At 37.6% G+C, this 16,081-nt stretch overlaps 1 protein-coding gene across 5 annotated transcripts in view; it reads left to right on the plus strand.

Moving 5' to 3' along the window:
• Positions 1-16,081, plus strand: part of lmo3 (LIM domain only 3) — a 65,025-nt gene that overhangs the window by 24,357 nt on the left and 24,587 nt on the right. For 4 of the 5 annotated variants that reach the window (XM_047575918.1, XM_047575917.1, XM_047575920.1 and 1 more), the window contains one exon: positions 4,785-4,998. In XM_047575918.1, coding sequence (XP_047431874.1) covers positions 4,793-4,998 — 206 coding nt within the window. In that variant the 5' untranslated portion in view covers positions 4,785-4,792. Of the gene's footprint in view, positions 1-1,784; positions 2,184-4,784; positions 4,999-16,081 lie in introns of those variants that run through there. The other variant, XM_047575921.1, reaches the window with a different exon arrangement.

Raw genomic sequence — 16,081 nt, forward strand, 5'->3', positions numbered from 1 at the left:
TTCAGGCAGAAGCTGAATGCCAGCTATTAACTTGTGTCTCTTCCTCCTCCAACCGTCTTCCCCTACCTTGCTCATTCCTCTTCCTTTCACAGTATTTAAGGGAATGACCTGGCAGGCTGTGTAGAGTGCATACAATAAGGAGTGGTGATATGGTGGCGGGCAGGGAGGTGGCTCTATGGGCTCATGGTGCCATGACATATGTGCCACTTCAAGGCCTCATCAAATCCAAGCTGGACCATAACTGATGCATTACTGGATTGAGAATAATTGCTTGAAATAATTATTTAAATATGTACTGAGTAGAGGCTAATGAGTCCCTGTGGTGTGTGATCATAGAGTGCACGCTGTGAATGAATGCCACCAAAACAGTAATCTATTACCTAGAGATTCTTTTAATGCTAGCCCTGTTTACTGCCATTTCATTTTCACTTTGTTCTATTTCTGAACTTTAAATCATGGAATGTGGTTTCCACAATATCCTAAGCATGCTAACCTATGTGCAAATGGTTGACTTTGTAGGCTACTCCTTTTCCCACTACTAATTGTTTTAATGTTTTGTACTTTGTATTTATTGGGGCTGATAACCTTGTTAAACAGACTAACACAAAAAAGTATCAGTCTGCCTGTATGACTGAAATGAACGCCTCATGTAAATCATGTAGTAATACAGGCAATCGCTTCTCTCGCATTTTGGAAAGATGGTGCTTTGGCTGGATTGTGTTTGGTCTGAAATCACTTTTAGATGTCAAATATGCAATTGTCCTATTCATATGGACAGCATAGGTATACATAAATGTGCCATTTTACATTGCTGTAGTTAAACTCTAGATCTGAGTTTTATTTAGGTGGAGGCTAAGTGAAGAACAGACATTGCAGCTGTTTTTCTCCATGTAGATAATCAGTGATGCCACCACACTTATCTTGTCAGATAATACCATATTACAGTTTTGTCTTCACAATAAATTCAAACTTGCTCTAATGGTTAAGTAACTCTTGCAATGCAAACTAATTCTAGGTGTATATTATATACATTTGCACACACCCACTTAAAGAAAGAAAGAAAGAAAGAAAGAAAGAAAGAAAGAAAGAAAGAAAGAAAGAAAGAAAGAAAGAAAGAAAAGAGGGCATTGATGACTTCCTCATACCACTTAGGACTGATGGACACCATACCTACATGGTCCATGCTGTGATAATGAACACGTGTAGCTGTATAAGTTTCTACAAATTGATCACTCTGATTCACTTGGAGCTGCTTATTTCGATGAAGATCAAGCCTTGTGCTTCTGAAACATACTCGAGAAGGATCTCACCAGGAGGCAACCAGTAATTTGAAGCATAATTTTATGCTGGGAACTAGACACAGGCACACACTCACAAATATCTAGAAATATATTATATATATATATATATATATATATATATATATATATATATATATATATATATATATATATATGACTGTGTGGGTTGTCTTGAAAAATCATTAATAGCCCGTGAATAATGACGTAGTCTAAATAAACCGATGTCAAAATAAAATAAAAAAAAATAACTTGACTAAAGAATGAGCCACAATGGGTCGAATTTTACTAAAGAGCTCTTGTTAACTGTTAAAAGAAATCTGTTTAAGTAAGCGCTTTAAGAAGTTGTGAGTGTGTGTGTGTGTGTGTGTGTGTGTGTGTGTGTGTGTGTGTGTGTGTGTGTGATGTTTGACCAGACTGGCTGTGCAGTCACGGTTACACGGTATTGGTGACACGATAAAGTGTCGGAGTAGCGTGCAGCTGGCGTTGCAGCTGCGATTAGGTTGCCTCGGATTAGAAGGTATCTGCGCCGCGGAGAGGAAGCATCTCTTTGTCACCCTTTCATTCGATGCCTGCATCTCTCTGCACATAGAGCTCCGACTGGCGATAAACGTGTGTTCACATCCAACGACAGGGGCAAACGGTTCGCTTATAGGTCCTCGGTGCCATTTTTTCTTTTCTTTCTTTCTTTCTTTCTTTCTTTCTTTTTTTTTTGGTCTTTGTTTCCTCCTTTTTATTTTGCTGTGGTCGCCCTGCTGGATTGTTTCCTCTCTAACAAAGCCAGATCTCGGTCTACCTGCGGACAGCTGCTCCCCGAACCAGGCAGCTATTGGTTGTGCTTCGGCTGCTCGGCTCAACAAATGCAGAAAAGAGAGAGAAGTTTCGGTAAGGCGCTTTCTTCGGCTTCGGATTCTGTAAACGGCACGTTTCATGTGTGCTCGACCTCAAGTTACAGCATCTCTTTGCGTCGAAGGCAAGAGTGTCCACACATGACCTGTTCTAACCTGATCCATTAGCTATCTGAGCTATAACATGGATGGGCTAGCTAACTTTTCATATCATATGTTAGAAAGGCATAGCTATGCAGCTTGTGTGACTGATAACGGGTTCAGTCTATATGCTTGGGAAAGCTGCATGGCAAATTGATTCTGTGTTTAAGTCCGTTATTGGCCTTTACCGGCAGTAGCCTGTGCTGCCATAGCAACAGTAATTAAATGGATATGGTGAAATGTCAGAATCTCGTTGCCGATCAGCTAGGACTGAAGTAGCAAGCCATTCTCCGCTCTGTCGCTCCATCATCCTCCTTCCGATCTGGCTCGGTGATGGTAGGCTACATGTGGTTGGGGACACACAGCAGCTGCAGCAGTGTGGACGCCCACAACGAGCGACGGGAAATGAGGAAACATAATAATATCAAGAAAGCTCTGAGCAGATGTAATTTCCCTTTCTGTATGGATGAATGTTCCTCCACTTCCGCCGAATGAGGGGCCAAATTCCTGCCTGTGCCCTCCCCCACCACCCCCGACTTGATTGCTCAGTAAAAGGGGAATTGAAATTCTTGCCTCTTTTGGCTCGTTAATGATTGACGGGGACTCTAGTGTTAACCAGACTGGACGGATCAGTGCCGCTGAACAGAGAGGGAAAGCAGCGGTGCGTCCGGTTCTCTAAATCCAGCACATGAAGAAATTATCAAGAACCCTAAGCATTTTAACAAATTAGCCAAGCTGCCTCCCACACTACAACCTGTTTGATCGTGGCTTTGCAAATTAAATACTTAAGTATTGTTCACAGAATGTGTAGCAGGTGAATGATCATTAGGTATCATTATTTATCTGTGTAGTGGCGATTCGAAAATAGAAGACTTAAAATAGAATAGAATAGAATAGAATAGAATAGAATAGAATAGAATAGAATAGAATAGAAAATAGAATCATATCAACAAAGTCAGTCAAGCTAAACATAACAAATTAAACTATTTATTATATAAATGTCATGCTGAACAGATTACTTGTGTAGAAACTCCCAATAGTTCACAAGAGCTCAGTAGTAAAGTTCATCCAATCACAACTCATTCCATTCCATATTTGTTTCCTGGTTTCTTTTGACTACATTAGGATTTAACTGTCTATTTATTATATCTTCTAGAGTCTACAATCTTTATTAGATTTCCCAGAGTAATGCATATTCCAACTTTTTTAATAGTGTTTTTAACAATTTGCATTTTTAAAAAGGAGATAGGGAAAAACTGTCTATTTCAAGAAGTTGTAGGGGCGTTTCTCCAAATAATTGAATTCCATTCGCACACAGCAAGAATATATTACAAGACCGTAACTAACTATTCATGAAATTAATGAAAACCACTGGTTTTGTGAGAGAAAAAAAAAACATTTACCAATGGCTAGCTGTTTTGTACACTCAAAAGTAAATGGCTTAACACCCACCCACTCCAGACAGTTTATGTAGGCTATTTTACAATGACCAAAGCTTAAACTGTAAGGATGCTAAAGAAATATTGTGCACGTGTGTGTGCTCGTGTGTGTCATGAATGGGGGACAAAAGGAAGTGGGGCTGTGCCTCTCTTTGGGGAATGATAGGAGAATACTAATTCCAGCCCAGTACGAAACCCTATAGTTCCCGCCTCCCAGCCCCCAGTGGATCAACAAAGCCTCCCCACAGTCTGCTCAGGCCAAACAATACAGACTGCTGCAAAGCTCCCCTACATGCAGCCACACCCCTTTAAATAGAATAGGTTAAAGGAAAAGAAGTATCATTGAAAAAAATGTGAAACTGTGGTTTTGTGTTTGTGTTGCCTGTGTTAAATCATTAAGTAAACAGTTTTGGTTTGGTTTTGTAGTGATCACAGCAGTTAGGGGCACAATCAATCCATTGCTGTTAAATGCATATTTTATTGTGTCAAGAACAAGCTACTTTAATGAACAGTCCCACATTAAATTATACAATAAAATACATAAATATACAATAGGCTGGAACTGTTTGGTAAAAGACAGATCAGTGCACAAGCGTCCTCAAAACATGTGAACATATATTTACCTTGACACAAGAAAATAATATACTCAAAAGAATATGAATATGTGACATATACTGGTATGCCGCTTCCTCACCATTTGTGGATACATATATATGAGAATTTTATCTAATTTTAAATATCATCAAAATGATATTTCTTAAATTCATGTCAGTATGTACATACAGTATATCACCACTGAAAGATTTGATTTGATTTTGACTTGCTTAACTATCGAGGAGTACAAAGATAACAGTAATACTATGAATTTTGGCTGGCCTTTATTTTATTGTTTCACATTTCTTGTCAATGTGACTTTTTAAACACAAAATAATTTTCCTGTATTATACATCCAACCAGATCATTTAGCTTAATTGTTGTCCTACATATTACCATTCTACCATTATTTTCAGTCCATGTAACACTGTTTGAGTATTAAAGCATCTCAATGCTTCTCCCAGGTATACAAATGCTCTCCGTCCAGCCGGACACCAAGCCAAAAGGCTGTGCCGGCTGCAACCGGAAGATCAAGGACCGCTACCTGCTGAAAGCCCTTGATAAGTACTGGCACGAGGACTGTCTCAAATGTGCCTGCTGTGACTGCAGGCTAGGTGAGGTGGGCTCCACGCTGTACACCAAAGCCAACCTCATCCTGTGCCGGAGAGACTACCTACGGTAAGTAAGCTGACTACTGGTCACATTGTGTTGAGCGTTTGTGAACTATCTCACTGGGCACTTTATACACATTAGCATTCAGTGCAAGCCTTATTAATAATTCTATTTAATTGTAGAATGGAGGACAGATAGATTTATATGCATAAAGGCCTCAAAATGCATGAGAACCAAAAAAATGTATATTATAGTTTGCTTTTTTTAGTGTTTCCAAATTTTAGTTTTTTTTTTTTTTCTTTTGATTGGATTATTTTCATTGTTGTTTTTTAGTGATTGACAAAGTTTTCTTTATTTTAACAGATATTGTCGGTTTATTTACATGATCTATTCAATTTAATTTTCTCTTTTGGAATACGGTTTTAGACAATGGCTGAAATACAACTAAACAATGAAATCTTTGTGGATTACAATGAAACTGACAGCATCAGTGAGCTTAAAGAGCCAGAGTTAAATTTCATTGTGTGTCTCCCTCATAATATGTGAGTAAAATTCACGTAGCTTTCATATGCATTTTATTTTGTTGTTGTATACTCTAGTGGACTGATGTCATTTGCTGAAATAGAGTTCGCTAACCTGCTTATTCAGTGTAGTAGAATGTTTCCTTTGATTGTCATTATCGGGGTGTAGTGGTATAATGGCTTAGTTAAATTGGTATTAATGATCAAATCTGCAATGCAAACATGAGCCACAGGATAGCAAAACAACTGTAAATTAAATGCAAATTTAATGACAGGAATTCAGTACTGAAACAAATTCCAGGAGTTGACATAATTTGGAACGAAATCATTCCAGATATGAACAAGCTTTTACTGACACAACCACCATCCTCAGTGTCAGATTAGTTGAAAAATATTGCTCTTGCTTGATATGGAAGGACTAAAACCTTTGTCTCTTGGGAGCTGTGGTGTTGTGGTGGTTGTAATGAGACCTGTTGAGAGATAAGTGGCCGCTGGCTTGATGAAGGGAAAACTGACACGTGTACAGCTTTCCACCGACATCCAGTGTCTGCATAGCTGAGGAAAGGGCCTGACGCCAAGAACATGGTTTCTGACATGAGAGTTATTGTTTTTCCTCTCACTTGTCTTTATCAAGATGTAGGATATCTGTATTGCTCTGCAATATAATTGTACAGCATCACAGGAGTTTTGATATTTTGTTTTATTGAAAGTGTCTGTCATTTTCAAACCTTCTGCATACGTTTTTAACACTCTTTTCCACTGACATTGTTCATTAATACAGTTACAAATATTTTTGCAGATCATCACAGATGTTACCTTTGTAAAATTATAATATTAACAGAATATTGAAAAAAAAACATGGTTTACAATTTTGTTTATTATTTTATTGCCCACTTTTTTTTGGGAGATTGTTCCCTCATGATTTACATAGCACAGCATTCTGAGAACTGTATAAATGTTATATACATACAATGTATGTCAGCCTGTGGTCTATGCGTCCCACGTGTTAGGTGATGAAAGTCAAGTCAACACAGACTTGCTGATAACATCACTACTAAAACACAGTAAAAAAGGAAAGGCGTGGCAACAGTGGAATCTATATTCCTGGCCTAAATATATTATGCTGAGAACAGACAGCTAATGTGCTACATGGTGTGCACTATGTATAGCCTACATAGAAACAAGTGCCACTCAGCACTCAGTAACATTTAATAGTTCACAACAAGATGGGATAGTGTAGCTATTAAAAAGGGTCTAAAAATTGACAATGACAATGAAATTCAAAAGCAAACTGTTGATTTGCTGCCACCTCCTCTCTACCACAGGGCATTTGGTGAAGTTGTTAACTGAGTACTGCCTGGAGGATATAGACCATTCCTCTGCTAGCATTAGCAGATGCCTTGAGTGTGCATTTTAATTGTACTTTATTTTGCATTTCAGTACTGACTTACATATTTAGCATGGCATTGTAGAATGGGCTTTATCTTGAGTGAAGTATTTCCATACACTTTATGAACCACTGCTAGTTTGCTGCCAGCAACCCACAGGGCTCCTTAACTGTCTTCTTGGAGACATCTATGTTGTTATTATCATGTGATCAGTGACTAATCGACATGATGTTTAAAGCATCAAAGCACAACAGTGAAGTCAACAAAACAGTCGACTACTCTGTACAAACTCCACACTGCAGTAGTTCTGGGTGGTTCTGGTAGGTCATCTGCTCCAGCCCCAATCGGCGGAGATGAACTCACCCATGTGGACATTTATTTTCTGGTATAATGCTATGGCGGAGGTCAAAGTTCAAAAAGTCTCAGACTATCTAAGTCACAAATTCCAGTCATTTGAGTTCATAGCACTTGAAGGTAATTAATCTATATTGATAGTGACAAGATATAAGATATGATAATGTCCCAATGCGACATCTAGTGTAAATATTTCCAGTCCTCAATCTATGTACCAGCCTGAAAAGTATTTGTCTATTTATCACTCAGTGTTCACAGGTCCTTCTTGACCTTGTGGCTGCTAACACTTTCAGAATAAAAAGTGTAAAGGAGTTTGCAAACGTCTATCCATCCCAGGCTAGCACCAAGAGAGACAAGAAAAAATTAGGATGACTTTGCAAGTTAATGTATGTATTTGATTGTCTTTAAAGTAAACTACACTGGCCACTTTATTAGGTACATGTGTTCAATTACTTGTTAACACAAATAGCTAATCAGCCAATCACATAGTTGCAAGTCAATGCATTTAGGCATGAAGAGAAGATCAAGACAACTTGCTACTGAGTATTTAAGAAACTGCTGATCTACTGGGATTTTCACACACAACCATCTCTAGGGTTTACAGAATATGATACGAAAAAGAGAAAACATCCAGTGAGTGGCAGCTGTGTGGACGAAAATGCCCTGTTGATGTGAGAGCTCAGAGGAGAATGGGCAGACTGGTTGGAGATGACAAAAGGCAACAGTAACTCAAATAACCTAATAAAAAAACTTTTTACAACCAAGGAATGCAGAATACCATCTCTGAACACACAACACATCGAACCTTGAAGAAGATGGGCTACAGCAGCAGAAGACCACACCGGGTGCCATTCCTGTCAGCTAAGAACAGGAAACTGAGACTACAGTCCACACAGATTCACCATAATTGAACAATAGAAGATTGGGAAAACGTTGCCTGGTCTGACAAGTCTCGATTTCAGCTGCAACATTCGGATGGCACGGTCAGAATTAGGCGTAAACAGCATGAAAGCATGGATCCATCCTGCCTCATATCAATGGTTCAGGCTGGTGGTGGTGGTGTGGGGGATATTTTCTTGGAACCGTGTCCATCCCTTTATGATCACAGTGTACCATCTTCTGACAGCTACTTCCAGCAGGATAATGCACCAGGTCACAAAGCTCATATCATCTGAAACTGGTTTCTTGAACATGACAATGAGCTTACTGTACTCCAGGTAAAATAATGTAGTGAGAAAAATCTTAAAGCTTCCGCAGTTGCTCTGTGCTTGACTATGATGCACAGAGAGGAATTTGTGTTTGTGTTCTATTCCTATTACTGTTCATTCATAAAGCTAGGAAGGTAATAGGTGTTATATCCCAAACGATCATTTGTCCTTTGCTCTCTTTGAATATGCAAACCAACATTTTATCAATAAAGCTCCATTGACTAACTAAAGCATCCGCTGACAGATGTAATGTAATTTTCACAGTACGGAGTAATGAAGTTTGAAAGACGGACTGACATGTTAAAAATACATTGAAGACTGCATCACAGAGGCCACCACACACATACACAACATCGAGGCTGAGTGCAGGCATAAGAAAGCTTTTTGGGAATCAGTCAATGGGAAACTGTAAATTTCAGGGAACAATTTCAAAGACAGAATTAAGAAAACACATTTATTTGTCTGTCTATCTGGTCATTAGTTTTAATCCAACTTCAATTTTCTTTTACAGCGGCTTACAGTGTGTAAATGCAGGCAAACTCACCAAGCTGTCAATGTGGACAAATTTTGTAAAGCTGGTTATCAGTGAGAGGTAACCTACACGTAGTGTGTGTATTAAGTTTTTATTCTTTAAAATCAATGTAAATAAAAGTCACCTATTACTATATTCAGGAGATTTAGATTCACTTCAGTAATTTACAGGTACATTGATATCATACACGGTGGTAGCATCTATATCTGTTTCCCTTATTTGAGTTCTCATGTGACTATCACTCCCACCTACTTAATTTATTTTATTTAATCGATTTCCTTGGTCATGTCTGCATGTACATTAGAATTTATAAATGTATTATTATTGAAGCTGTTTGGTTATTAATAGCTGATGTCAATCAAAAATTAATAAAGACGACTATTTTGATGAGTGTACACAGGCTAATGTAGCTTTCATTCAGTTGTGATAGTTTGCTATTGAATAAAGAAGTGCTAATTCAGTGTCTAGTAAATACAAATCAAATACAATGGATGGTGTCTGTCATTTTAGGTACTTTCCTAAAAAGTTGACTACTGGATTTAACTAAGCAAATAGGTATGAGCCTTGAAAAATTACTGCATGGGCGATTTTCTTTGATGCAATGAGTTTCTCATCCCTTAAACGACCACGTGGAAAGACACATACAGTGGTCAAGATCTTAATCTGTTTGAGAAAGGTCAAATGACTGACATGCATCAAGCTGAGAAAATATCTAAGGATAGTGCAGAAATTAATAAATTGTGCTAATAACTATCCAACGCATTATCCTTCATTAAAAACGAAGGATAGTGGGGAACCATCGTCTTTGAGGAAGAAATATGGTCGGAAAAACATTCTGATTGATTGTGATCAGTGATCACTTAAACTTTGGTGAAATCAAATCGAAGAAAAACAGCTATAGAACTCAGGGCTATGTTAACTAGAGCATTTGCACATGTACAAGGTGAAGGGAACTCAAGAGATTGGGACTGAACAGCTCTGTAGCCTTACGAAAACCACTAATCAGTGAGGCTAACTGAAAAAAGGCTTCAATTTGCTAGGGAGCATGAAGAAGGTCATGTGGTCTGATTAGTCCAGATTGACCCTGTTTCAGAGTCATGGGAACATTAGGATAAGAAAAGAGAGACGGATGAAGTGATGCCCCCATCATGCCTAGTGTCTACTGTACAAGCCTGTGGGGGCAGTGCTATGATAAGGGGTTGTTGCAGTTGCTCAGGTCTAGATTCAGCAACATTATGTGACCAAAGAATGAGGTCAGCTGACTACGTGAATATACAGCATGACTAGGTTATTCCATCCATGACCGTGGATTTTTTTCTTTCCTGGTGGCCTAGGTGTGTGTGTGAGTGCAAATGGTTGTTTGTCTCAGTGTTAGCCCTGCGATAGACTCGCAACCTGTCCAGGGTGTACCCCGCCTCTGCCCGATGCCAGCTGGGATAGGCTCCAGCAACCCCCGTGACCCTAGTGAGGAGGAGATGAGATGATTGATTGATTTTTAAAATGGGACAGTTTGTATTAATGAACGTAAATACTTGATTGAAATGGCTAATTTCCATCTTGAATCCCATTGGCAGGTGAAAAAAAAAATTACAATTAATATAATACTAACTGAACAAAAGCACAAAAAAGTGAAAAACAAGCTTGCAACATGCAACAGCAAATAGTGCACAGACAAAAAAATGTCCCTTTAACATTACTGCGCCTATCCCATTATCACTATTGCACATAACACTTTAACACTATTACACATGAATATATTAGACAATGCTGGTGCATACGTAAGTGTTACTTTCTCTGATAAGTTTCACTTTAGTAAATTATTTGACACTATGTATAGAATCAGGATGTGACATAAGGATGAGTCTGGCCAAAGTGTGGGTGGCTCATTAATAACACGGTACCGCTTGGCTCCACTCTCGGATCATACTCCGCAGACTCAAGTCACAAGGCGGTGCTGCATGTATCACCAGGAAATTAGCATCAGTTTGGCCAATGCAAGGAAGTGCGAACACGGTGTTTTATTTATGTACAGTCTATTGTATACTAACAGTTTCACATTTTGTCTGAATTGAGGGTGCTTGGTAGTAACATTAAAAGGACACACTACTTAATATAAGAGTGTTCTTGTACAAGTGCTGAGCAGTACATAAAACTGGACTAGTCACATGAGTGAAATGATTTGTTTTTCCAAAATTCACAGCATGTACAAAGAGTCTCTCCCACTCAAGATTTTAATGGGACTTCTGGGAGGAGAGTGCAGCACTCAGTATGTCAGCCTTGCCACTTTACTTTTCGTTTATTCCTTAATACACGCACACCCATCTCCGTCTCAGTCCTCTTTTCCTCCAAAAGTGGGTTTCACACCTACACATAATCCCTAAACTGATGTAGACATTAGGAACCATATATGCAAATGCGGTAACACTTTCTATGAAGGTTGTATTTATAATGCCCTATGAATGCACTCATAACATTTTATAAGGTGTCTATAAAGCATTATAATGGTCATTATTACCATCTATACATATTCACAAGTCGTCATAACCAACTTCATGATGCATTATGACAACTGGTTATGAATGATTATAATTTTAATCTGAATAGTGCATTATAAATATGTCAATATCTGCCTAGTCACTTGTTCATTTTATGATGCATCATAACTAATTTGCTTTGCTAAATGTGCATAGTGATGCATAATGAGTTTTGACTTCGCCTATAGTGCTTTATATCTGTAGTTATAAGTATATGTAATACAGTTATAATAATGTATACATCTCCCTACAGCACAGCACAGTTATAAACAGCTATGCAATATCATAAGTGCTATTTGTCAGCTCTAAGTAAAGTGACAAGAATATGACACTATTATTTACAGATATAAGTTACTATGAGTAATTATTAGGTGCAATAAACTAAGTCCTGAGTGTGGCATCTTTACCCCATATGCACAATGTTAATATCATAGGTGTTATTTGTCAGCTTTAGGTAAATTAGTGCAAATGAGGTGTTGTGGATATAAGACTATTATAAACAAATATGAGGCACAATGAAATGAGAGCCTGGACAGTAAAGACAAAAGGAATGCATTTAGTTCACTTTATTTTCATTTAAACCAACACACATAATCAGAATGATTATCAATGCTCTGAGCACATTACACAAACACATGAAACAGCGTGGTCCTAGAGATGTGGCTCTTAAAATCGCCTTTGGGTTGGTGAGGTGATTCAGGGTCAGAGGTCAGGAGATGGTTTGACACCAACTACAAGAAGAACAGAGGCAAATCTTTAGTGCTCTAGCTGGGTTTGTTTTTTTATGCAGAAAGGTTTGATTGAAAACACATAAGCAGATCACGTTTTTTTGTTTAAAGCAGCCTAATGAGACATTGTGTTACCGCATATCGTGCAGGCAGCGCAGATTACCCGCAGGTGGCTTAAGCTAGCTACACGAAAGTTACCAGACACGGCTATTTTTAATTCTCAAATTAGATTGTTTTCATATTCTTGCGTTTAATGATTGAAACCATTCGAAATCATTGCTTTAATATGTAAACGATGTGCTTCATGTAAGCAAAGTAAGGCATTAGCTCACAAAACACTAGCAGGACAGAGAGACAAACTACCTGTCCTGGAGAGGGCTCAGCGGAGAAAGAGCAGAAAAACCGCTTTCCAATGGGGTCAGAGGTCAAGGGTCATGGACTAAGGAATGACATTTCTACAATAATAATAATATAAATAAAAACGATATTAAAATAATATCTGACGGCATTCAATAAATGCGGACATTTCTAGCGATCCTGTATAAAGACGCGGTTAAATGCCAACCCGGTCTCACAGTGGATGTGAAACTGTCACGAAAATTAATCTATTGTTTGGTGCCTGACGATTTTTCTCAAATTTTCATGCCGCTCGAAACGAATTTCAAACTGATGTATTTCAATTGGAAGTTATTTCGTGCTACGAGGACGACTGTCAATGTGACACTGCGCAATGAAGAGGTTTGATTTTATTTCATTTAGACTAGATTTGTAATGGTCTTATTTCGGTTTTTAATGTAACGTCAATTTTGCTGCAGGATTCGGCACTTTGCCATTCGAAAAAAAATTAATGGTTATTTGTTATATCGGTCTCTTATAAAGGATCGCTAGAAATGTCCGCCTTTATTGAATGCCATCAGATATTATTTTAATATTGTTTTTATTAATATTATTATTATTGTAGAAACTTCATTCCTTAGTCCATGACCCCTGACCTCTGACCCCACCCACCCACCTCCGTCCCCAGCTCCACCCACTGTCGTAAAGCATTGACTGTATGTACTAGTTGTAAAGCGGCTTTTCTTTCCTTTTTCCGCTGAGCCCTCTCCAGGACAGGTAGGTTGTCTCTCTGTCCTGCTAGTGTTTTGTGAGCTAATGCCTTACTTTGCTTACATGAAGCACATCGTTTACATATTAAAGCAATGATTTCGAATGGTTTCAATCATTAAACGCAAGATAATGAAAACGATCTAATTTGTGAGTTAAAAATAGCCGTGTCCGGTAACTTTCGTCTAGCTAGCTTAAGCCACCTGCGGGTAATCTGCGGTGCCTGCACGATATGCGGTAACATACTGTCTCATTAGGCTGCTTTAAACAAAAAAATGTGATCTGCTTGTGTGTTTTCAATCAAACCTTTCTGCATAAAAAAGCAAACCCAGCTAGAGCACTAAAGGTTTGCCTCTGTTCGTCTTGTAGTTGCTGTCAAACCATCTCCTGACCTCTGACCCTGAATCACCTCACCAACCCAAAGGCGATTTTAAGAGCCACATCTCTAGGACCACGCTGTTTCATGTGTTTGTGTAATGAAAATCATTCTGATTATGTGTGTTGGTTTAAATGAAAATAAAGTGAACTAAATGCATTCCTTTTGTCTTTACTGTCCAGGCTCTCATTTCATTGTGCCTCATATTTGTTTATAATAGTCTTATATCCACAACACCTCATTTGCACTAATTTACCTAAAGCTGACAAATAACACCTATGATATTAACATTGTGCATATGGGGTAAAGATGCCACACTCAGGACTTAGTTCATTGCACCTTTTAATTACTCATAGTAACTTATATCTGTTAATAATAGTGTCATATTCTTGTCACTTTACTTAGCGCTGACAATTGGCACTTATGAAATTGCATAGCTGTTTATGACTGTGTGCTGTAGGGAGATGTATACATTATTATAACTTTATTACATATACTTATAACTACAGATATAAAGCACTATAGGCGAAGTCAAAACTCATTATGCATCACCATGCACATTTAGCAAAGCAAAGTAGTTATGATGCATCATAACATTAACAAGTGACTAGGCAGATATTGACATATTTATAATGCACTATTCAGATTAAAATTATAATCATTCATAACCAGTTGTCATAGTGCATCATGAAGTTGGTTATAACGACTTGTGAATATGTATAGATGGTAATAATGACCATTATAATGCTTTATAGACACCTTATAAAATATTATGAGTGCATTCATAGGGCATTATAAGTACAACCTTCATAGAAAGTGTTACCGCAGATATTGACATATTTATAATGCACTATTCAGATTAAAATTATAATCATTCATAACTAGTTGTCATAATGCATCATGAAGTTGGTTATGACGACTTGTGAATATGTATAGATGGTAATAATGACCATTATAATGCTTTATAGACACCTTATAAAACATTATGAGTGCATTCATAGGGCATTATAAATACAACCTTCATAGAAAGTGTTACCGAAAATGCAAAAGTCTAAATCAACTGAACTGGACATATTTCCATTTCTGTTTGTATATCTCAAGTACAAAATTTGTGTAATTTCAGTTCAGCCCATGTATAAACAGAGAATTCACACTTACCAAGTGGACGTGTTAATGATACTTGTATCATCACTAATAAGTTCACCGAGCTGATCTTATTAGAATATGAAAAGTTGAGGCTGTAACTTTCAGCACCAAAATCGAGGGATCCTAATAAGTAGGCAGATTATTTCACTTCTAGGTTTATAACCCTTCCAGCCGTGCAAAACAGCCGTGTAGTTGTGGGAAAAGTACAGTTGTTGTACAGTCTAAATCTGTCCCATATGCTTCTTTTTTGTTGTTGTTGTTGTTTTGACAGGGTGTGATATGTGGCTGTAATTTCTCCAACCTTTTCATGAGGCCTTGCCTCACAAATACCATTTTTAATCTCCTCAAAAATGTGACACAATTCACCCAATAAACTGTCTAAATGGAATTTGTTTTAGTGGGGTCACATAGTGGTCAGTGTTGTGAGATGATAATCTTTCATACGAAATGAAAATGGGTAATCCTCCTGTATTTAGTACTATATTTTGCTTAATATGTTCCACTAGTGATAATAAAGCTGAACATGTACCATGGTGTGAACAGCCCGGTCTGCAAAAGATCCTTTGTTTAAATCTAAATATAATCTATATATAATTTAACTACCGAACCCTAACCAAAATGCATACGTTAATAAAGAATAATACATAATTAAAGTTACATGTCATTTAGTTTCTCCTCTTCTAGCTGCAGGATTATGAGCATTTAAGATTTAGGATTTATGTTTTAAGAACCAGGTGACACACATTGTCACTGCCACAATGTGTGAATACAAATGTGACACATTGTTTTACTCTGGCTGTTATACAGACTGTATATGTAAATATGACAGTAACTACTGTTACTACAACACTACAATCTACTGTGACATAAAATGCACAGCAGAGTATATGAGAAGGTCATATATACACCCCACTGTCAAGATATGAGGTACACTATTGAAAACAGTCATTCCAGTAGTCCAGCACTAAATTTTCAACACGGTTATGGAATCAATATTTGTTTAAAATAACCGAGAGCAGATGCATGGAGTAGAGATGCGTTAAGGTTGAGCTGCCATTGCATTTACACCTTTAGTCAATGAGTGAATAATTATTTGCACTTGCTGTAATTATTATTAATTACATTATTAATTATTAATAATAATTAACTCTTCTTATTATTATTTTATTATTATTTTCTACACCATGGCTTAAAACTTCTGTAATACTGCCACCGCACCGTACCTATCTGCTAGTGGGACTGACAACAGAAACTGACA

This window comes from Mugil cephalus, chromosome 22, assembly GCF_022458985.1.
Source record: "Mugil cephalus isolate CIBA_MC_2020 chromosome 22, CIBA_Mcephalus_1.1, whole genome shotgun sequence".
NCBI lineage: Eukaryota > Metazoa > Chordata > Actinopteri > Mugiliformes > Mugilidae > Mugil > Mugil cephalus.